The following is a 24,320-nucleotide window of genomic DNA, read 5'->3' as shown; positions in this document are numbered from 1 at the left end:
AACCTTTTATTTTCCGGGGAATACAAGCCTAGTTTATGTAATCTCGCCTCATAATTTAACCCTTGGAGCCCTGGTAACATTCTGGTGAATCTGCGCTGCACTCCTTCCAAGGCCAATATATTCTTTCTAAGGTGCGGTGCAGTATCCCATTTTAGTTGAAGGACAAACATGTGGACTGGGGTGGGTAGTGTTTGGGGTACTTGAGAGTGAGAGGAAGTGCTGTGGCAAGGCGTAATACAGAGAGAAGAAACCAAAAGATATCATTCTCACCCTTGCTGTCTAGGTCAGGTTGTTGAAGCACTGGCGGCACTGAACCAGTGTGCTTGAAGTGATGATCTTGGCATGCTATTTTCAGCCACTCCCCCGCCCCCCCCCCCCCCCCCTCCAGATCTGCTGCAGAGTCTGCCTGGGCAGCTCCCATCATTTATGAGGAAGAAAACCTACTTGTGCGCCCTCATCTGTTCAACGAGAATGTCCACTGCTGAGTCACTGAAACATGATGCAGCCCAATTCTCCCAAAACCAGCAAGAATTTCCAACGAGTAAAGGGACACCTCGCTTTACTAGGTGCACGTATGTTTTAAATCGATGCTTTGGCCTGCTGGAAATCCAAATTGACGGGCTGCCCATGATCATTAGAAATGCTTGAGCAGTCTGCCATTGAAATTTAAACGAGGCCCAACCATCAAATTGGCTCTGGCCTCAGACTGATGACATTAAATGGATCAACCAATCGCACTACCCACCAAAAACAGCCCAAAGTCAAAATCTACCCCTTGGTGTTTACTGTGATGTATAAGGTGAACATCATGGGGCTTCCATGTGTTATTTATTGTTTTCTCTGCTGGGTCACTGCACTTGACCTGGATCCACAGGTGGGACCCACATCTGCTCCTTTGGGTGAAACCAAGTATACTTGCGCCAAACATGTGCTGGGTCCTGACTGAGGGCCTGGGAGTGGGAACTTCTGACTTGGAGAGTCCTCACCCCAGCCCAGCCCCACCTCTTCTTACGTTGATGGCCTTATGGGACAGGCAGAAGCTCTGCCTCCACAAGAACATCCTGGAAAAATTGGCACAAGGCTGGGATCCAGCTGGGTTTGCAGCCGTTCTGGTGGACTCCTGCTGAACTTACGATGAGAGTCTGTTAGAAGAGCCATGGGGCTAGGATATTTACATATTTATATTTAAGCCAACATTTACAGCTGTATCTTGAAGTTTAATTTTATCTTGGAAACTTTTTGCAGTAAATTACTTGCAATATGTAGTTATTATCTGTAATTCCAAAAGGAAAATTGCCTGCTTATTATGCTGCTTCAAAGCAATTAAAAAAAAATCAGAAAAGAACATTCATGTTTCATCAGGGATTTGTCCAAACAATTCATGAATTCTAAGCATTGAACAAGCCATTACCTTCCAACTGTCATTGAATATTCACTCAAGGATCATTCATTAGAAGTAGGGAAAGGCATTGAATGTCTAATTTTGGAACATTGTCCCATAGAGGTTTTAGAAGCCTATGAAAGCATGTAGGAACGATCTATCATGGCCAGGAGGAGAGGAGCAGCCTTATTGGGGTGAATGATCATTCACATTCTGTGCTGCCTTATGGTTTTTAACTGTCTCTTTAGAAGGAGCTATGAATATTTGCTGTGGCATAGAAAAATGTTTTATATCTACTATGGCATTGTTTATGGGAAGTCATATGACATCTTCTGATGCTGTTTGTATTACTGGAGCTGTCTATATGGTAGTAATGTGTCTATCATTTGATAGATCTGTTTCTTAATGTTAATTTACAGTTTTTCTGTTTATTGTTTGGCTGCTTCTTCACCTACCCTGCAGCTTTCCACTCTTCATACCTTGTCACCATTGACGATCTTGAGCGGTTGCCCATTATCTGAAGTCATGATGTGGAGATGCCGGTGATGGACTGGGGTTGGCAAATGTAAAGAATCTTCCAACACCAGGTTATAGTCCAACAAATTTATTTGAAAATTTGTGATTTTCAAATAAATTTGTTGGACTATAACCTGGTGTTGTAAGATTCTTTACAATGATCTGAAGTGAGTGGGGGGAGGATCGATATTAAGTAGAGTAGGGGAATTGAAAAAAGGATATAGCAAGAGGAAAATTTAAGAAAAGTATAGAACATGGCAATAGGGAGGAGGGTAATTTAAAAGAACATTCAGGAGATGGCAGTAGGAGAGGGAGGGAATTCTTCAAAAATACAGAAAATGGGAGAGGAGGGGATTTAAAAAAAAATACAGGAGATGGCAGTAGGAGAAATTTACAAAATAAAAAGGCATGGCAACAGGTGGCAATGGGATCAGAGGGGATTTTTTTTTAGAAAGGAGAGAAATTTGCATAAAATATAGGACAAGGCACTCGGTTCCATCAACTTTTGGCAGATCTGACACTGAGCTTCATTCAGGCTCCCAGATTTTGCTGAGTGGCTCATTCAGGAAGAGTCTTTGGCTCATGATTATGGAGCAGTGGGATAAAAGAATGACTAGGAGAGGGAAGACAGCTGCAGTTTCTGAAAGGGAGGGACAGCAAGGGAAATAAAGTAAGATAAGGAGTTGGGGTAAATGGATGGAGATGAGATGCCTGAGACCCAGAGATGGGAGGCAAGAACCAGCAAGAGTCGAGGGAGAAAATGGGAAAAAATTAATGCCAACAATTCATCTCAATAGAAACCCTCTGATGTACACGGCAGGCCCTTGCACCATATTACTTTCGATATCCCTTTGCTGGGGCATCCAACATTCAGCTGTGGAGCAAACTGAATCATTAGGCCAGGAAAGTCCATCCCATCTCATTAAAATACTAACGTTCGGCCTGCATCTACTCCAGGTGCTGACCGTGCACGCCCGGATCTGCCCGTTGCCCTAGAAATATCTATGGGAAGCAAAGGACCTGATGTAATTGGTCTCCACCTCTTTTTCCTCTCCATTGTGCCTGAGGAATGCTGATTTCCCAGGTGCAGTGAAGAGGAAATTCCACCCTAAAATGTAAAGGGTAAACTTACCTGTGAAAAGGAAAATGGCAGATGAAGTTGAGAGTTCAGAGATTCAGTCAGTAGCTTCACATAGTGGCCAGATGTGAAATTACATTGTGATAGTTCACAAAGCAAAATTGAATGGAGGATGGGTGGTATGGCATGTTATGGCAAGAAAAGGAGCCACAAACATCTGCAGAATGCTTTTGGGGTGGGAGTTGCGAGGAAAATGTGGCCCTCAGTGGGCTTCCTTCCCATTTCTTCCCCCAACCACTCATTTTTCCCTGGCCTTCTCATGCCCATCGTGTTCCTTACCCAATCCCCTTCCTACCGCTCCCTCATTCCTGTCACTTTCCCTACCTCTTCCTCTTTGAACTATCTGCTCAACCCCTTTTTACATCCCTTACCCTTGTTCCACTGAAACTCACCTTACCTTTAACCCTCCTTCCACTTTCCCCACTCTCATTTGTTTCCCCAAAGCAGTCAGAGGTCCCGTCAACCTCACCCAGTTTCCTTTCTCCCTGCTCTGCTCTCACTTTTTATCTGTTTCTCTGAAAGACACTTTGTTTGCTTTCAAAATTCACCTTTCTAAAAAAAATGTCAAATTAGTGTTCAGAAAGAACCTGCCTGTCTGCTTTTCTCGCTTAGCCTCATAGGTGTTAGAAATTAGAATCTCAATCTCAGAAATGTAAGGCATCAGCATCTGCCTTTTCTGTCAATAAAACAAAGATGAGATAGTCAGTTGGCTTCAAAATTTAACTTTTTTTTAATTGAAGTAACATTAAGAAAGATCTCTGTCTATCTCTCTCTTTCAGCTCTATCTTTCTCACCCCAGTCTCACTCGCTCTCTCTCTCTTAATCTCTCTCTGACTTATTTCCTGTTTCTCTCCCTCAGCTTCATGCACTTTAAAAAAATTTACTAGTCAATCACAGGGTATCAAGACCAAGCTCAGTATTCAGGCCGAGCAAGTTAGAAAATGGTAAGATAACTGGACCCAGGTGGGGAGGGGGGAGGGGAGTATAGGAGAGACAGAATGAAGAGGAGAGGGGGATGAATAGGTAGGTGGGGAGAGGGGAGGGGAAGAGAAGGGGTTGGAGGAATGAGAACAACAGATGACAATGATAGCGTGCATGGCACTGGGCCACCATTTCTTCACAGTGGGAGAGGGGAAAGAGAGACGGGGAGAGAAAGCTGAGGGAAAGGGGTGATGGATGGGGAGGGGAGGGGAGGAATGAACAGGCGGCAGAGGAGAAGGGGCAGTGGTGGAGGGGGAAGGGTAAGGAAGCACACAACCAGGGCCAATTTTCCTTTCAGAAGTAGAGGGGAGCTAAACGGGGCCGAACCCAATAAAATCGCCTTTTATTTTTCTTCTCATGGGGGTTGTTGGGGGGTGGGGGGAGATGGTGGGGAGAAGGTATACAGGGTAGGTTTTCAGCACAGGATGGGGAGTGGTTCTGGGTGAGGGGCTATAACGGGTGCAAGTTGTTTCTCAGTATGTGAGGGGGGAATTTGAATGGGGGTGTGAGTTACTGTTCACAGGAGGCACAAATTTGTCCTCAGTGGAGTTGGCGGGCTTAAACTTCAGCTTAGAAGGGGGTGGAGATTTGTTCAGAGCAGTTTTTTCAATGGGGATAAGGTCATTTTTATGTTATTGGGGGGTAGGGTGGAAGGGTGTGTTTGTCCTCACTGGGGTGGATAGCAGGAATTTCCCCCACTGTTCTCAGTAGAAGGTGGAGAATTTAGTTGAATTTCTGCCAAGTTAGGAGCCAGAATTTTGTTCAGTGCAGGGGATTGTTGGACATTTTCTCAGATTGTGTACTATTTCTACTCAGTTGTGGCTGTGCCCTGATTTCAGCTCAGTGGTGGGGGGGAGGGGCGTTGCATGGGCTGTGCTGTAATTGCTGATGAGAGAGGAGATTGATGGTCTTGTTTCTACGTGATGGGTGGAGGTAAGTTCTGGGAGTGGGAGTTGGAACAGCAATGGCGGAGCGAGGCAATCGGAATACTGGGGAGTCAGAGAAACACTCATGGCTCCACAGCAACAATTTAAAAAAAATTTTTGGCAGTGGTCGGCCAGCGTCTGCATAAGGATCCCGAACAAATTTAACACAGGGTCCTAAAACAGGTATTGGACCCCTCATTTACATATGCAAGGTGGCCGCTAAGAACGCCTGGCCCAATATGTGTCGGACATCTTTCATTTTACGCATTGAGGTCCAATTTCTACCACACCGTATCTAATATATAATGGAACACAAACAAAAGCTACATCAGATGCATCATCAGAACATTGTCATTTTTTCTCTCTAAATCTCTGGACAAAAATATCGAGTCCAATGCCAGGTTTTTGGGAGTGGCCGAGGTGTTCAAGTAAGAACTTTAATTAAAAGATACAAAAGATAATTCAATAAATAAATTTAATCATGTTACATTTCAGCAGTGACTACATTTTGAAATCACTTTGGGATGGCCTGAGGTCATGAAAGACACTATATAATTGCAAGTTCTCTCTCCTTTATGTTTTTGTGAAATGTGTAATTTTTTTGATTGTAGCACCCACCCGCCTAATTTTTGTTCCATTAAAATCAATCAAATGAAAATCGAGTGGATTATTCAAAGGGTGGATGGTTCACTCCGCAGGGTTACCGCCCAGTGACAAAGTTGAAAATTACACCTCTATCTCCCGATAAAATAGCAACTGTTTTGCATGTGACATTTTTTGACATTGAAAATACCTATCAAAACACCACCGACAGAAGTAACAGGTAGTGCAGGGAGTAAAAATGAGTTTTCAATGAAACACATGCCCTGCATATTGAACTTATATTTTATTTATACATACATGTATATATATATGAAAATACTTAAAATGCCACAATAGGTAAGTATTGTCAATAAAAAGAGATGTCCTTTCAAAAAGGGAATGGACCAATTGAATAGAAATGGGATATGTTTTCAAGAAACGTATGTATAACTTGATGAGAAGATAAGTGAATTTCACAGTACTGCTGATCTTATATAGTCACTGTATGTACTTGTTTATGGTTAAAAAGAACTTTGACCTTGAAATGACACTAAGTGAAAATTACTATTCTCACTATTTTAATTGAGGTGTTAACCCATTTAAAAGTAATCTTTTATTCTTAAAAAATCATTAAAATAAATGAGTTAATGTCACTGTTAAAATAATAGAGAAATTTCTTTTGAATTGCCAAACTGATATTCAGCGTTAATTCAAGACCTTCGTTTTACAAGTTACTATTATTAATTAACATTTTTTTATGCAGGAAGTGATGCAGCTGGAGAAGCACCTTGGAGGGCAACTCTTAGATGAGCCTAAAATTCTTCACTTTAAAGACAGCTATCACAACTTACGACTTTCCATACATGATATACAACAATCTCTCTGGACAAGTAAGCTGCTGGACAGCTATCAGGTAAAGGCAGTTTGGAACGTCAATAAGCATAGAGAATCAATTAAAATGGGGCCACTTTTGTTTCCAAATACAGGTAATGAGTAATATTATCCACTGATACTCAATAGCTAGCTGTTATTAAAATGAAGAATAATAGTTTGAATTTTAATTTGCCAGCTGATCTCCCATGGCATTGCAAATGGGGAGTCCAGACCAAATGCACTATTCAAGTCAGGTTGGGCTGGTGGGCAAGGTGATATTTCCTCCAAGATAGGGGAGGGGGAAGGATACAGTTGGGAGAGGGGAAAGGGAGAGAGAACAACAGAGGTGAGGGTGGAGGGGTAGAGGTGATGGGAGAGATTGAGGTATAGAGGTAGGGGGAAAAGAAGAATAGTTTCAGGGGGCTGGGGATGGCGCGAGGGGGATGGGAACTGGGGATGGAGGAGAGTAAGAGGGTGATGGAAAAGGGAGGGGAAAAGGGAGAGAAAAGAGAAGAGATGGGGAGAAGGAGAAGGAGAAGGGGAGGACGAGAGGGAGCAGGAAGAGAAGGCAATGGCAGAGGAGGGGAAGAGGAGTATGGGGATGGGGAGGGGATGGGGTGGACAAGAGTATATTTTAGGGAGATATAGTAAAATATATGAGTATCTGTTTGAGCGCCCTTAGTGCTCTTTATAATTTCTGTTTTTGGGGAGGGAGGGAGGGAGATGGTGGAGAAGCAGCAAAACTGGCAAGTGTAGCAACAGTAGGAGGTAGCAGTGCCAGCCCAAAATGGGCTGCAAGATCCAGGAAGAGTAATGGGGGGCTGACCAGTACATTCAGCATGGGGGTGGTAAATGGGAGTAGAAACAATATTTTCCCCAAATAGGGGAAAGGGAGAATGGGCCTTTGCATTACTGCCCTAAACTTCAACTCAGCAGAGCGGGAGATAGGCATTCCCACCGCAGAACCTCAATTTCAGCTGAGCAATAGGAGGTGAGTGGACATTGCCTCAGTAGTGGGGGGAAGGTGGGTGGGTAGTGAGAAGAATGCTTGTTCTCCCACTGAATGCCCTGAACGTCTGCTCATTGTGGTGAGGGGCAGGGGGATGGAGAAGAAGGAGGAAGTCAGCAAAAGGAGCTCCATGAGGAATTAGTATAAAAACACAGCATCTACAATCACCAGGGGGTAGATGACGATCAGGGCGGAGGACACAAATATTGGCCCGGAAAGGTTATTAAGGGGCTGGGAGAAGAAGAGATTGGGTCGGAGGAGGCCAAGAACAAACTGACAAAGGTGAATAATGGGTGAGAGAGGCCGATATTGGGGCAGGGAAGGTTGAGAACTGACCCCAACAGATGAAGAACAGGCCATCAGAGGCTAAGTATGGAATGGAGAGACGAAGAATGGTGTCAGGAAAGGTGGAGAACGGTAGCAGATAGGTGAGAAAGGCTGACCGGGAGTGTAATTATATCCAGGAAAGGGCCTGCAGCTAAAAATTAATCAGGTAGGCTCACAAAATTTGTCTCTAACTTCAGGGAAGGTGGAGGTCAGGGTCTAGTGTCACATAACATTGGTTGAGTCCCACTATACTTAATGGGTCACAAAACATTAACCTCACAGAACCAACTACAGGCACAGTACAATTAAAATGCTGTAACCACTAGCAGTTTATAATATTTAATATTCAAATAATGGTGAGGAAAATATGAGATGTTACCAAAGTGATGACTGTTTGGCTAAGCCACTTAGAATTCCCTGAAATGTGATAGCTGTTGACGAAAATGAAGAGAGAGCAACATTTGTCCTGTAGATGGTCAAGATGAGTGCCCGTGTTGTACATCAGTCAGTCATGTTATGTTGATAAGAAAATTATATCTTCTGAGAAGTCCTACCAGATCAAGGAATGAAGACTTGCCTACCCAGGAGATAATTCACATTGAAGTTAAATCTTGGGGCTCACTTGAATATATGTCAGTTGCTGCAGTATAGTCAGTTCTGTATCAGACTCTTAGAACACTGTGTAAAGGCAAAAGAATTTAACTCGGATTGAAGGAGAAAAACTGGCATTGTCTAACATGACCTGCATGAATTGCACCTCCTGCTGATTTATTGCAGAGAAAACTTGAAGCAGTGCACATCTGAGTTCATCCTACATTTCCTGCTGGATGGCTGTGCTCCTGTGAGTCATCCATCTTGTAGCCCTGATCAAGCCAGCAAAGCTTTCTGAAAGAGCGTAGCATGATTTGAGTGACAGTTGCAACTATGATTCAGACTGGTGGAATTTGATTTTTCTGGTATTTTGCTGGAGTGCTCAGAAACACAAAGCTCTAATTTGTTAAAAGCATACTTTGACAGCAGTCTGCCAAACTGAAGTATTTTGAATATTGTAAGGCTTAGCATAATAAAAATATTTTAAATGTGATAACATTCTGGAATGTTGTTTTCCTGTAATAAAATGCCGATAAAATTACTGTAATTTAATAGCAATTACATCAAAGATTTTATCCTTCACTAAAACATTGTTATGCTTCAAATGAATTGAGCATCTTGTCTGTCAAACTCCAAAGTGACAACATAAAATAAAATACAGGAAGAAGTGATTGCAAAATAAATAATCTACTTTTTGCATTCATGATTTCTGAATCCAATGATTAGTTCCTCATGATCACTCCCCCCTATCCATTAATCTTTAGTTCAAATTACTTAAAATTACTTTTTTGCTAACCAAATGGGACTTCTGTTTGTTCAGTAAAGTAGTTTTTAGAATTTTTTTTACATGCTGAATTTCTCAACTCCGTAAGAGTGTCGTGAAACAAGAAATAATTAACTTTCACCTTAAAATAAGTAGGTAAGATACGTAGGTTCTAAGTAAAATGTTTACTCTTTTTCTTCCAGATCGTTATTTTTTAAATATTTTAGTTATTTTCCAAGAAATTCAGTGGCCAGAGCCACCTCCATAGAGCCCAGGACAGCCTTGTTTTTATGCTTCAGTGACGCTGATGAAAGCTCCCTGAGAGTGAGCCCGTTGTTAAACACTGAATGGGGTGTAGTCAGTTTGACTTTAAACTGTTCAGTAGTTATTATTTTTTTGTAATTTGTGCTAAGTGAGCTCAAAGAATAATACCTGCCTTACTTCACTTCATAGGAAATTCCATTTTATCACATTTGGAATGGCTGTCAAAGAAACCTGCACAGTACCTTCACTCTGGAACGGTACAGTCTGTCCACAACTGAACTCATTGGTAAAATTTGGGTTTGGCAGGTAGAAGGAGAGGGACAAAGTTTTCACATTCATTTCAACTTTGTGAAGGTAAGAAATATTTAAATAATTGCAAATTTAATATCATCGCATTAAACCAATCTATATAGCATAGTGCAAATTAGCTAACTGAAATATATTTGTGTACCTATGAAACACAACAGTAAGGCCTAGATTTTATATTCCAGTCCAGGTTTATTCTTGTTTTGTATTTTCTATGCAGAAATAAATTTCCACTTTATTGTGCCATGCTAATATTTTACAAACTGGAGTAAGCCACAGGAACAGCTTTGCACTTAGCAACACTGGCACAGAAAAAAATGGGCAGACCAATGTAAAAGCACTTATATTGCTGTTTTCTACCACTCCTGGGAGCAAAAACAGATGGATTGTTAACAGACAATTATTTAAATGTCAGGACTTCCCCTGTGTCACTAATATACTTATCCCATCACCCAAAAACTGGATATTATGATGATTTCTTAGAAGCAAAAGTGTCAAAAAAAAGCCTGATCCAGGTTCAGCAACTTTATCTATATTTACCCACTAATCGAATATTGTCACACTGCTTGGTCAGCTGGAAAGAAAATCCATCCCTTCCTCCCTCACTCAATACATTCCAAAGTTACACAGGCCAGTGGATTTGTGAAACTCTGCAACTGAGACCATTCTTGTCAAACTGTCAATTCCCTACACGATTAGTTATCGGAGCAGCACCACAATTTGCTAGCACTTAAAGTTAGACCTCTGTGTTAATATCTGGAGTACCATGAGCTGCTGACTATGCACCCGAACATCCTTTATCAAGCCAAAAAGTCTGCACCGTATCCTAGTAATGAAACTTCACTCTATACTTCCTTCCCAGACAGTATAATAACATAGAAATCTGACCTAAACACACATAAATTCAAATAGAGAGTCCATCACTTGCCAAGTTGTGGTTATGGAATCACACAATAGGCAATAGGAAACTTATGACGTTTAATTGACACTCCAGTACAATTTCTCCAAATCATTCTGGTAGCCACATGGGTAAAACTTGTGAAATGTGAGCTTTACAGTTGTCTCCAGCTGCATCTTACTATGCTATATAAAATAATGTAGAAACGGATTCACAGCAGCAAAATTTCTATATTTTATGTCAAAGATTAATCCTTTTATTATATTTTTACAGGAACTCATGCTAGAAATATCATAAATGATTCTCGAGTATTGGAATGCCTAAGTTATAAAAATAGCACTTGTTAGGTTCCACCAATAGCCTATTTGGTAAGTGCACTGTTCAGTGTGGAACTAACAGACCAGTGAGGTCCTAGATTCAATTTCCAGTGCTGATCTCAGACAAGCTCATGATAGGGATGTGACAATTAGCCTCATTGCCACTGGTTAGGGAGGGTTAGAAATGAGCTAAGGTATATGCTGCAGTGTATGTATGGACATACACTGTCCAAATATAATTGGGACAAATTTAGGCTTGGTTATGATACTGCCCTCCATGGTCAAATATAACGTTGACAATTATTATCTAGGGTCATGCATAAAGATTGGCCATTTTAGCATGGTACTGGAGGGTAGCCAGCACCCTTGGAGTTGTATCCTGGCAGTTAGTGCCTTTAGAAGATGAGAAGGAAAAATTGGGATAGAAATGGCTTAAGCAAGAAATGCACCTGTGACTTGGACTTTATTGTGCAACTTGTATTATTTCCTGTTTCATTTCAAATCATTTATTATCTAACTAGCTCCAAATGGGGACAAATACAGCATTAGTGCCACCCCCATAGAAAAGTTGATGAAATAGAGGAGCAATATCCAAAATGTAGTTACAAAATATCTAAAAATTCAGGCAGGGGAAACAATCGTAAGGAATCAACCAAAATTTTCCTTTTTTTTATAAAAAGTAAATTGTTGATAGTTTCTTTAGCTTGGACGAAAACAAGATTGGCTAAGCTTTGATGTTTCCTTTGCAAATGTCGTATCAGCACTTTTCTGGGCTCATGGACACTAATCAGAAAATGGTTCTTATGAATACTTTGTATCAGATAAGACAATTACTTGCCGTTTAAATGTGATGCTTAATTAGTCAGGTGCAATATTATGCTTTTCTTTAATATGTGAATGTGGAAAAACTGAGCTGAAATTACATTTTCACAATATTTCTGGAAATTAAAACAACAAAAATGATTTGGTTATAACAGAGAGGGGACAAAATCAGAGTAAACTGATTTATATAGTGCCATCTTTTGTTTAGGTACTGACAAAACATAAACCATTTTAAATGTGGACTGGTCGGTAAATTAACAACCTAGGTATTTATCAAAAAAGATTGTTTAATAAAATCTGGAGAGCCCAAGATATTGATTTGAAACATATTTTTTCATGAAAGGAATCTAATTGAATCCTTTCCCTCATGTAAATGGATTGTCAGCTCTGAAAATCGTCGGAGACGGGACCCCAGCATAAATTTTGGGATGCACCTGCCAACCAACTACTGGGACTGGCCCCACCAGAATATACAGGGCCAAGGGTAGGTTTCATCATTGAAATATAATTGGTGGGCACCTGCCATTTGGGGCAGGTTGGTAATTCTGGCAGAAGCTGCCCTCGCCAGGCATTGCTGGGGCCTTTCCCAGAAACATGATGAAATGTGGCCCATAATCAAGAATATTTTCCAACTTTTCAGGGTTCTAGGCCAAATCTCAGGTCTGGACCCCCAGGTGTGATTTACTTCCACCAGCCTGCAGGTCAGTAGGCCTCCTCTCATTTGGTGTCCCAGGCAGATCTTGTTCTGCTAAGCTAAGGGTGAGCAAACTCCCAGCCTGGGAGTTACATGCCTGGCCGTGCCCTTTTTGACGGGTGGACAAAGGCTCCACCCCAAACCAGGCCCCAGGCAAGAGGGTGGGACTTGGATACACTGGAACCTGGCTTAACTTCTGGTCGTTCCGCCACGCCACGGAAGATATATAGTGGGAGCCTGCTGAAAGGACCATTGATTTTCAGCCCAACTTCTTTTGTGCACAGAAGATAGGTCATGTAGACTAATTTTTTTTCATAACACACGTGGTTAACAAAAATGATTTGTTAAACATTTTAGTCAGGTAACTTGGCCTTGAGCACAAAAAAACATTATTTTGCACAATGACAAAGACAGCATGTGAGCTGTAAATTGTTTTGTTTCTGTAGGCAAACAGCAGATGACCTCTCCAAGGTCTCAAATTACTTTCAGACAATTTGGCAATAATATGATCAAAGACTGATGCCAACAGAAAAGCATTATTTTATGAAGTGTTTAATTTCCTTCATACCTGCCAGCAAAGCCATTTTTTAAATCCCTATTTAAGGTAAAGGTTTTCCTACTGACATGAAAACAGCATGTCAGAAGAGAGAGAAAGGTTTTAGAAATTTCCTTACCCAGAGATTGGTTAAAATGTGGAATTAGCTACCACCTGGACTAGTTGAGGTAAATAGCATAGAAGCCTTTAAGGAGAAACTAGATAAGTACATGAAGGAGAAAGGAATAGAAGGATATGCAGATAGGGTTAGATGAAGTAGGGAGGGTGGAGGCTCGTGTGGAGCATAAACACCGGCATAGACCAATTGGGCCGAATAGCCTGTTTGTGCACTTTAAATTCTATGTAAAGTTTTTAAAAAATAAATTCTTGATTGATTTGTTCCAGCATGTGGGGGGCATTCTTGAAAATTACAATTGATGTATTATTATGATCATGCCAAATATCAAATTTAGGAAGAACAACAGCAGTGGGATGAGTTAGGCTAGTTACCAGTTTGAAAACTGGATGGATTACCCCACCATGTGGTAAAATGGTACTCTGTTCATCTCAGTTTATAGCTGCTGCCAGCTGATGTATTGAGCAACATTGGCAATGCAAGATGGACAGAGACTATGGTCAGCCACACACATGGAACTGGAGGTTAATAGTATGAATTTGATTTTTTATTTGAAACAGGTGAAATAATGTGGGGGTTAGAATAAAGAAAATGTTTCAAAAAACTTCATTCTGAGTTACTTACATAAAGGCCTTTAGGCAGTTATGTGGCAGTAAATTAATTCACTCACCACCAAAGCAAACATCTTAAGTTACCACAAGTAGTATGTTAAGACACCCAATCCTTCATAGGGTGTGCAAAGAGGTAATTCAAAAAATATTGACGAGTGCCCTGGCAGACAAAGGGATATGACAGCTACATGAAGGAAAATTTAACCGGTGGATATACCCCAACATCTCAGAGACTTGTGGAAAGAGTAACTGTCTGCTGATGAATCCCCTGACAATGCCAGTGTAGAATCTGGGACTATCCAGGTGCACATTGATATGATAATGCTGCATTTGTAGTGTGACTAAAGTTAACTTGATCTGCTCCCTTCCACTCCCATGTTCAAGTCCCACTCCAGAGATTTGAGCACAAAATCCAGGCTGAGAGAGTGCTGCACTATCGGAGGTGCCGTCTTTTGGATGAGACGTTGAACCGAGCCCCCACCTGCCTTCTCAGGTTGATGTGAAAGATCCGTGGCACTATTTTGAAGAAGAGCAGGGGAGTTATTCCTGGTGTCCTGGCCAATATTTATCCTTCCACTAACACCACTAAAATAGATAATCTGGTCCTTATCACATTGCTGTTTGTGGGTGCTTGCTGTGCGCAAATTGGTTGCCGCGTTTCCTACGTTACATAGGAAACATAGGAACATAGGAACAGGAGTAGGCCATTCAGCCCCTCGTGCCTGCTCCGCCATTTGATAAGATCATGGCTGATCTGTGATCTAACTCCATATACCTGCCTTGGGCCCATATCCCTTAATATCTTTGGTTGCCATAAAGCTATCTATCTCAGATTTAAATTTAGCAATTGAGCTAGTATCAATTGCCGTTTGCGGAAGAGATTTCCAAATTTCTACCACCCTTTGTGTGTAGAAATGTTTTCTAATCTCGCTCCTGAAAGATCTGGCTCTAATTTTTAGACTGTGCCCCCTACTCCTACCAGCGGAAATAGTTTCTCTCTATCCACCCTATCCGTTCCCCTTAATATCTTATAAACTTCAATCAGATCACCCCTTAACCTTCTAAACTCGAGAGAATACAACCCAATTTGTGTAACCTCTCCTCGTAACTTAACCCTTGAAGTCCGGGTATCATTCTAGTAAACCTACGCTGCACTCCCTCCAAGGCCAATATGTCCTTCCGAAGGTGCGGTGCCCAGAACTGCTCACAGTACTCCAGGTGCGGTCTAACCAGGGTTTTGTATAGCTGCAGCATAACTTCTGCCCCCTTGTACTTTAGTCCTCTAGATATAAAGGCCAACATTCCATTAGCCTTATTGATTATTTTCTGCACCTGTTCATGACATTTCAATGATCTATATACCTGAACCCCTAAGTCCCTTTGGACATCCACTGTTTTTAACTTTTTACCATTTAGAAAGTACCCTGTTCTATCCTTTTTTGATCCAATTCTATCCTTTTTTGATCTAATTCTATCCTTCAAAAAAGTACTTCATTGGCTGTAAAGTGCTTTGGCACATCCTGAAGTTGTGAAAGGTGCTATATAAATGCAAGTTTTTCTTTGTTTCTTTGTTTCTTTACCAGGAAGAGGCGATCTTGCATTACAAATCCTGCAAAATAACTGCAGCATAACTGTAGCTATTGATTTCTTATACTTATAAAGGGAACATTTCCTCTATCGTCCATGTATCCCTCAGGCAAATTCACAGGTGGTACATGACTTTGCTCATGGTATAAATGTAACATACAGAGAATTTTATTGCCCTTAACTAAAATTTTCGAAGAGCTTAGGCTACCTACTGTTTTGCCTTTAAATTTTAAATGAGTGAAAAGAGCTGACTGTCCCATTTGCCTTTTTAACATTTGAAACTTTGCCAGTGAGGTAAGTGCTCTCTGTGTGTAAATACATGCAAGGAAATCTGCTTCACCTTTCCCCCGCCCACTCCACTCAAAGGGTATGAGTGGGCATAGAATGTTAATTGTATCCATGTGATTTGTATCAATTAGTGTTAATTGCATTCAGGTGGTGTGTATCAATTGGGAACTCTCTTGTATCCATTAAAAGAGAGCTAGGGTGTGGTGTGGGTGTAATGTGGTGCACTGTGAATAAAGACTTAGAAGCAACTGAAGATTAGGCTCTAGTATAATATCCTTCACCACCTGGCTATCCAATTTATAACATATAACTGTGGTTTCATTCTCACAAATGCTTCTAATACTGCACTTTAGTTTTATTGGGCATTATGAAAAATGTTCAGGACATTTGCCCTGCACTGTTGGGCCTCCTGAAATCTCCTTCCATAGCTTCTAGATTTGAGACTTATATATACCCATAGATACTTGGAACCTCATAGAAAATTGTTTTGGACGAATACCAAGTCAGGGAAAGGGGCTCCTAGGTTTGATTGAACCTGACCAGCTTCTAGACTATTGATGGAATTTCACTGTGCCAGTTAGCATCATAAAAGTGAAAAAAAAATGGCATGTTTAGAACTTAGACTAAGTATACAATCGCAACCTATAAGAAGATCTGACAAATACATCCCCACAGGACAGGGCCAAATATTGGAAAGACAAAACAGCTGCCCTGCAAATATTTTGTTCATATTTTTTTTGGATTGTACTTGTACTGGTGAATGAATTAGGTTAAATTAAAATTTGGAGTCGGTAATGTTTGTATTGTGTTTCCAGATCATCATTAAGCATTGCAGTTTATATAATCCAAAATCTTTCTTATTTTCAGCCCTACTTGTGAAAAAATGTGACCAGATTACTATCAATTTTTCCTTTTAATGGTTATCATATGTTATGTTTCTGCTACTGAATCATTGTTCAGTGCCACTATTTTTAGACATTTGAATAATGCAGGGAAATAATTGCTAGCATACAGTTAGGGAATGTGAACGGATTAACTGGTATAAAACTACAAGTAACTATGTACTAAAGGACTAACCTATTGGCAATAATCAACAGTAAGTCTGAAATTGGGGAATGGTCAACTTGCATATAAACCTAAAAATTACATTTGATGGTATTAATAAACCAATGCTTAACATGTTCATCTGCCATTCCACTGTCCATAAAAAAAAACAGATTAACGCCTTCATTAAAATAATAGACCAATGAATGTTGTACAAATGCATTGCGTTTGTCCTCTAATATCAACATCAATCATTTCTAGGCTACGATATCCATTTATTGTTATACTGTTTGACTCATTTATTACTTTCTTTCCAATCCAATAAAGCAGGTTATAAAGTTCTTTGATAATATTTCCTATCTTTCGCAAACATATCGTGGCAATTATTTAGTTGAATAACAAGTGTTGAGGCATTGAAAAATGAATATGGAAGAAGATTTTATTCAAACACCAGATCAAAACCGGGTTTTCTTAAATAAAAATGTAACAAAAATTATTGGGCCTAAATTTGTTAGCGCCCAAAACTGGGCATGTTTCCAGTGGCATGCAGTCAGAACGGAGAGACCTGAAGACAGAACTGAATTTGCCTGCATGCGTCAACATAATAATTCAGACGAGCTGAGGGTGCCAATCACATTTGCCATCTTGATTTAGGCCAATTGATCCTTTATTTTCATGAAAAGGAAAAATATACACATTGAAGAGCACAAAATTTACAAAAAAATGTTGGACATTTTTAGCTAAGTCATGACATTAGCAAAAATAAGGGAGATGATGGTGAGATTTGGAAATTATATTTGTAAAGATCTATTTTAAAGAAAAAAGACACATTCCATAGATTTTCCCTTTCCCAGTTTCGTTCTACAGTAAAGTCTTTTATTTGTCTGCAACGAGAACAACTTGCATGTATTTATCACCATTCATGTAGAAAAACATGCCAAGGAACTTCACAGACATAATCAAAAATTGGACACTGACCCAAAGAAGGAGATATTAGGAGGGAGATTGTAACGGTGGGTTTTAAAGAGAATCTTAAAGGAGGAGAGGAAGGTGAAAGGGTGATGGGATTAGAGAGGCAAATCCACAGCATGGGCCTTAGGCAGCTGAAGGCATGGCAAGGCACAAGCAAGGGGATGCATAAGAGAATGAGAGGAGGAGGTTACTGAGTTAGGGAGACGTGAGGCCATGAAACAATTTAAACGTGAGGATTAAACTTTTATATTTCAGGAGTTGGGGGACAAGCATTGGAATAGTCGAGTCTAGGGTGACAAAGGCAATCAGCAGTTGGGCTGAGGTAGGGGCAGAAGCCGTCATTGTGTGCGAGAAGCTACGAGGTTGAAAGTTCAGCTTGGAGTCAAAGAAGTACGTCAAGGTTGTGAACAGTCTAGTTCAGCCTAAGACAGTGGTCAAGGAAAGAAATGGAATCAGTGGCAAGGGTATGAAGTTTGTGGTGCGCACCAAAGACAGGGCATTGTTCCTCCCAATGTTTAGCTGGCAGAAATTGCGGCTCATCCAAGACTGGATGATGGAAAAGCAGTCGGAGAAAACAGACTTGGTGGAGGGGTTGAAAGAGACTGTGGAGAGGCAAATCTGGGTGTCATCGGCTAATGCATGTATGCTGATGACAGTTTTCTAATTTTCTACAGGCCTTCTTCAGTCCCCCCTTCTGTCAAGCATATTTTACTTTTTTACAGACTCCATATCAAAAGATCAGGCCATTGAAAGTTAGGTTTTAAAGTTCCTAGGATCTGTATCATTAATAAGGTAGTTATGAAACTAAATACGGTTGCAAAGATAATTTTGGTGTTGGTTCTTGTTAATTTTATGGCATTTTCTAATTGTAAGTAGTCATGTTTCTCATTGCTCCTTTTTGGTGTGGAAAAAAATTCTGACAATTACCATATTGTCAGTCCATTTTAAGGTATGACGAAGTATGAAAATTGAAAGTGGCCAGTTAAGGTGCAGTTATACTGCCATGTGCTGATCTGACAACCTGGTGCTTTGGATGTGCCAATATGTCGCCAATTCAATATAAGTGTTGCGTTCAGAAAGTTATTGGTGGCTTCTTGGAAATGTGCAGACTACTGATTAAGAAGAAAAAAATGAATTTTATTGATGCAGGATAGTTCTCCAACATGATGTCCTGCATCCAAACTGAGGCATACTGGAGTAAAATGGGTGTGATACTATCTACTGGAGAGGGTTCCATTCTTCAAGCCAAAATACACCTGGCTCCTAAATTTTACTTTAAACATTATGTGAATGCTTCGATACAAAAGTGGTACACAATTGCACCTTTAGTAATAATAATGACAATGCTTGCATTTATTTAGCACCTTATCACATTTGTCAAAATATTTCAAAGTTCCTCACATGAATTACATTTTTTGAAATGCAGTGACCAGTTATACACCAGATATGACACTTCCAAGCATAAGGCCCTATCGGGGACAGGCCTGACGGTGCAATTGGGCCATCATGGTGACCCAACCCATGAAATTCTGAGACATGGGCAGGTGCTACTCACTTTGGGTGTGCAGCACTGGGCCAGTGTCCAGGCATTTGGGCCCCAAAAATATCGGCTTCCTCAGTTATAAACTAATAGATATTTTTAGCATCTTTAGAAATCTAACATAATTGATATTGGAATAATAGCTTTGCAAAATTACAGTGGGCAGCAGGTGCACAGTGAAATATTCAGTTTATTCAAAAGCACAAATGACCCTCTAACTCACCCATGACTTCATTTGACAATAAAAGTCTTCCTCAGAAACAGACTAAGTTTAATGTTTCACATCACACATACATGTTGTATAAATATTTTTAAATAGCTTAGCTTTTATTTGTTCTTCATTTGACTTTAACGGGGATTATTACGTTTGCAAAGGTGATATTGCCAACAACAGCCAATTGTATTGTGTACATTTGTGAGGGACCTTATTAGAAGATGTCTTTTTGCTGCTCAGCCACTTTACCGGGCCAGTTCAAGTTTACAGCCAACCTTCGAAGCAGTTATTTTAGCAAACTTCTCTCACTTTCTCTAATTTTGATGGCTTAGCAGGGAACAACAAATGTTGACGCTTCGGACAAGCAACTATTACCAATAGTATAGCCACTGGATCGCAGGTTTGCTACTTGCAGCTAGTGAAGAGCATTTCATGTCAATTCAATTCAAAAAGGAAATAAGAGGGGCAAAGACAGAGTATGAGAATAGACTGGCGACAAACATAAAAGGGAATCCAAAAGTCATCTATAGGCATGTAAGCAGCAAATGAGTAGTAGGAGGAGGGGTGGGGCTGATCAGGGACCAAAAGGGAGATCTACTTATGGAGGCAGAGGACATGGCTGAGGTACTAAATGAGTACTTTGCATCTGTCTTTACCAAGGAAGAAGATGCTGCCAGAGTCTCAGTAAAAGAAGATGTAGTTGAGATACTGGATGAGCTAAAAATTGATAAAGAGGAGGTACTAGAAAGGCTAGCTGTACTTAACTAGATAAGTCACCCGGTCTGGATGGGATGATCCTAGGTTGCTGAGGGAAGTAAGGGTGGAAATTACGGCAGTACTGGCCATAATCTTCCTAACATCCTTAGATCCTTAGATATGGGGGTGGTGCTAGAGGACTGGAGAATTGCAAATGTTACACCCTTGTTCAAAAAAGGGTGTAAGGATAAACCCAGAAAGTATAGGCCAGTCAGTTTAATCTCGCTGATGCGGAAACTTTTAGAAACGATAATCCAGGACAGAATTTGCAGTCACTTGGACAAGTGTGGATTGAATAGGGAAAGCCAGCATGGATTTGTTAAATGCAAATCGTGTTTAGCTAATTTGATTGAGTTTTTTGATGAGGTATCAGAGAGAGTCGATGAGGTCAATACGGTTGATGTGGTGTATATGGTCTTTCAAGAGGCATTTGATAAAGTGCCGCATAATAGGCTTGTCATCAAGATTGACGCCCATAGAATAAAGGGGGCAGTAGCAGTATAGATACAAAATTGACTAAGTAACAGGAAGCAGTGCTAAACGGTTGTTTTTCAGAATGGAGGAAGGTATACAATGATGTTCCCCAGGGGTCGGTACTAGGACCACTGCTTTTCTTGATATATATTAATAACTTGGACTTGGGTGTACAGGGCACAATTTCCAAATTTGCAGATGACACAAAACTTGGAAGTGTAGTGGACCGTGAGGAGGACAGTGATGGACATCAGAGGATATAGACAGGCTGGTGGAATGGGTGGACACACAGCAGATGAAATTTAACAGAAAAATGCTAAGTGATACATTTCAGTAGGAAGAATGAGGAGAGGCACTGGACACTAAAGGGCACAACTCTAAAAGGGGTACAGGGACAGAGAGATCTGGGGGTATATGTGCACAAATCAGGGTGGCAGAGCAGGTTGAGAAAGTGGTTAAAAAAGCATATGGGATCCTGGGCTTGATAAATAGAGGCATAAAGTACAAAAGCAAGGAAGTCATGATGAATCTTTATAAAACATTGGTTCGGCCACAACTGGAGTATTGTGTCCAGTTCTGGGCACCACACTTTAGGAAAGATGTGAAGGCCTTAGAGAGGGTGCAGAAAAGATTTACTGGAATGATTCCAGGGATGGGGGACTTTAGTTATGTGGATAGACTGGAAAAGCAGGGGTTGTTCTCCTTGGACAGGGAAGGTTGAGAGGAGATTTTATAGAGGTATTTAAAATCATGAAGGGTCTAGACAGACTAGGTAGAGAGAAACTGTTCCCATTGGTGGAAGGATTAAGGACCAGAGGACATAGATTTAAGGTGATTGGCAAAAGAACCAAAGGTGACATGAGGAAAAACATATTTACGCAGCGAGTGGTTAGGATCTGGAATGCACTGCCTGAGGGGGTGGTGGAGGCAGATTCAATTGTGGCCTTCAAAAGGGAACTGGATAAGTACTTGAAAGGAAACATTTGCAGGGCTATGGGGATAGGGCGGGGGAATGGGACTAGCTGGATTGCTGTTGCAGAGAGCCGGCACGGACTCGATGGGTTGAATGGCCTCCTTCCGTGCTGTAACCTTTCTATGTCGCGTTCACTCCAAATAATAAATTAACCAAAATAAGATATTAAAACTAACAAAAACATGTCTGCTCACAATTCTATTTGAAAAATTCCAACAATTCTGTATTTTTTGTAGTCATGATTTACAACATATATGATTCTTCTTACCTTTCTCATCTTCTTCATCTTGCCCATTTCCTGTGTGGTGAGGCCCTAAAGGTGAGAATGATCTTTAGAAAAAAATATATGATGTCAAGACGAATTATAATCCCCTAATAAGAATCAGCTTTTAACATTTGACTTGATTAAAAAAAATAGTATTTCATATGAAATAGATTTACAGGCTCTCATAAACTGCTCCCAAATTACAGTAGCGCAGAGCTGATTTTTTTTGCCACAGAAGGTGAGCCTGTCTTGATTCAGAATTTATTTTAATATTGACTAATTCAAAATGATTGAAATTAGAGTGTGATGGGTGTTATTTCCAAGGGAACACAAAATAAGTTAAATTTTCAGATATCAAAATAACCTGTAATCCACCTTTGATTTCTGGCAGCAATGGAGGAAAGCTGCTTATTTTGCAAATGTTTTACTTCTATTTTGTTATACTTATTTTTCTATTTCATTTCATTTTATTTTTATTTTTATTGATTCTGCATCTACGGTCTCTGGGGCAATACATTGCCCATTCTCACACGGCTCTAGGTGAAGACATTTTCTACTGGAATTTTATCATTTTAAAAACTTCTATCATATTGCTCCGTAATCTGTGATGTTTCAATGAAAGAAGACCCAATTTTTCAAATCTCCCTTCATATTTGTATTTCCCCTTATGAGGCAGCATCCTAGTGAATCTATGTTATACCCTCTCTAAAGCCTTAATATCCTTCCTATAACGTGGAACCCAATATTGCACATAATACTCAAACCGAAGTCTTATTAAAGTTTTATAGAGGCTTATCATTACTTCTTGGCTTTTATATTCTATACCTCGTGGTAAAATCTAGAAATTAGGTTTATTATGGCCTTATCAACCTGAGGAGCTGCCTTTAATGTCCTGTGAAGCTGTACTCCCAAATCCTTCTGCTCATCCACATCACCAAGCGTTCCTCCCTCATCTCCCTTAGGACCCTAGGATGTATTCTGTCAGTGCTTTGTCTTCCTTTAGCCTAATAAACTTATCTAAAATGTTCCTTTTATTCATCGTAATATTGCCCATCTTGCTCTCAATCACTTCAGGAATTACCTCCTCTCTGATATCCATCTCTTTAGCAAAGACTGGTGCAGAGTACTTATTAAATACCTCCAGCATTTTTGATCATCTACAAATTGACAATCCTCTGCTTTCAGGGGTCCCATCTCACTTTTAACAATTCTTACTTTTATTTTCTTAAAAAAACATTACTGTTCCTTTTGATGTTTTTTGATTTTTTTTCCTCTTACTCCCTCATAGCTTTCCTTATCCCATGCTTAACCTCTTATTTTCTCAGATTCCTTTAAATTTTTTCATTCTTATAGTCCTTATAGGCTCTCTTCAATTTTAATTGGTTTCTTAATTCATCAATGATATCCTAAAACTTATAGTAGTTTCCTTCTTTAAAATGGAATATATTTATTCTGAACCTTTGCAAGCTCTCTTTTAAAAAAGATCCCACTGTCCTACAGTCCTGTGTGCCAATTTCTCCTTCCACCTCACCACAGCCACCTTGCTGCTGATCTTTCTTCAGTCTGCCTTAATCCAGTCTGGTGTTCTATTTTTGTACTTATGTTTTTCCTTTCTAATTGGGTCTGAAACCTTATCATTTTGTGGTCACTACTTCCAAGGTGCTCACCAACATGTAGTTAAATTGGTACATTTACAGTTCTAGAAGAGACGGATAGGTCATCGCCCCATTTTACTTTTACTGTTTATTTAGTTGCAGCACTTAAAAAGGTCATTTTTAAAAGATTGAGTGACTTATTCAGTGCAAACAAACTGACTGGCCCTGAAATTGCTGCATTTCTGTTCCACTGCTGGAAAGCCAATAGCAGGAGTTCCGGCCTCCTTTGCTGACGTACAGACTGTTGCCCCACCATCCAACATCCTGGGGATGGGGTAATGTTAAATTCCGAGCAGGTGGCCAGGCCTATAGAGGTGCAACAGAGATGCCTGCCGTGAGTGGCAGAAAATCGAGCGGAACCCTGTCGTTCCAATGAATGGGATCCGGAGGCCCTTAACGGGTTGAAGAGCAAATTTTTAAAAAATGATTCCTCACAGGGAAGCTAGGGCCAGCATTCAGAGACAATCTATCCCCCCTGGAAGCAAGAAGAATGTTACTGTGTAAGCCTGGTATGTGGCACTGTGCTTGTATATGTGAACATCAAGGTGGCTTGCATATGTGCTGAAGAAAGATGCCTATCACACAGCTGATGAGGGAATTCTGATGCTTTGCACAACAATTGCTGGAAGGCATTACTTACAGACTGCATATGAGGCCATATTTTCATAGGTCCATGTTTTGGTGCCAACCATGATTGGGTTGCAAAATTGTGGTCTTGTTTTGTAACATACGAGGATTTGGGCCTGTGTCATGTGGGAACTCCAGGACACTTTGCGTGTCCTGGAAACCATATATGCAAGAAGTGCCGCCAACTGCTCAAGCTCAAGCTCAGAGTTTCTGAGCTTGAGGAGCGGCTGGTGTCACTACAGTGCATACAGGAAG

The 24,320-nt window shown here is 40.4% G+C and overlaps 1 protein-coding gene across 1 annotated transcript in view; it reads left to right on the top strand.

Annotated features, from left to right (window-relative positions):
- unc5a (unc-5 netrin receptor A) overlaps positions 1-24,320 on the top strand; it is a gene marked incomplete at its 5' end in the record, with an annotated part of 199,186 nt that overhangs the window by 158,795 nt on the left and 16,071 nt on the right. The window contains 2 exons of the mRNA XM_067995836.1: positions 6,288-6,437; positions 9,541-9,705. Coding sequence (XP_067851937.1) covers positions 6,288-6,437; positions 9,541-9,705 — 315 coding nt within the window. The remainder of the gene's footprint in view (positions 1-6,287; positions 6,438-9,540; positions 9,706-24,320) is intronic.

This window comes from Heptranchias perlo, chromosome 14 (genome assembly GCF_035084215.1).
Source record: "Heptranchias perlo isolate sHepPer1 chromosome 14, sHepPer1.hap1, whole genome shotgun sequence".
Classification (NCBI taxonomy): domain Eukaryota; kingdom Metazoa; phylum Chordata; class Chondrichthyes; order Hexanchiformes; family Hexanchidae; genus Heptranchias; species Heptranchias perlo.
Note: the sequence above shows the minus strand (reverse complement) of the source record. Positions and strands in the feature narration are given on the sequence as shown.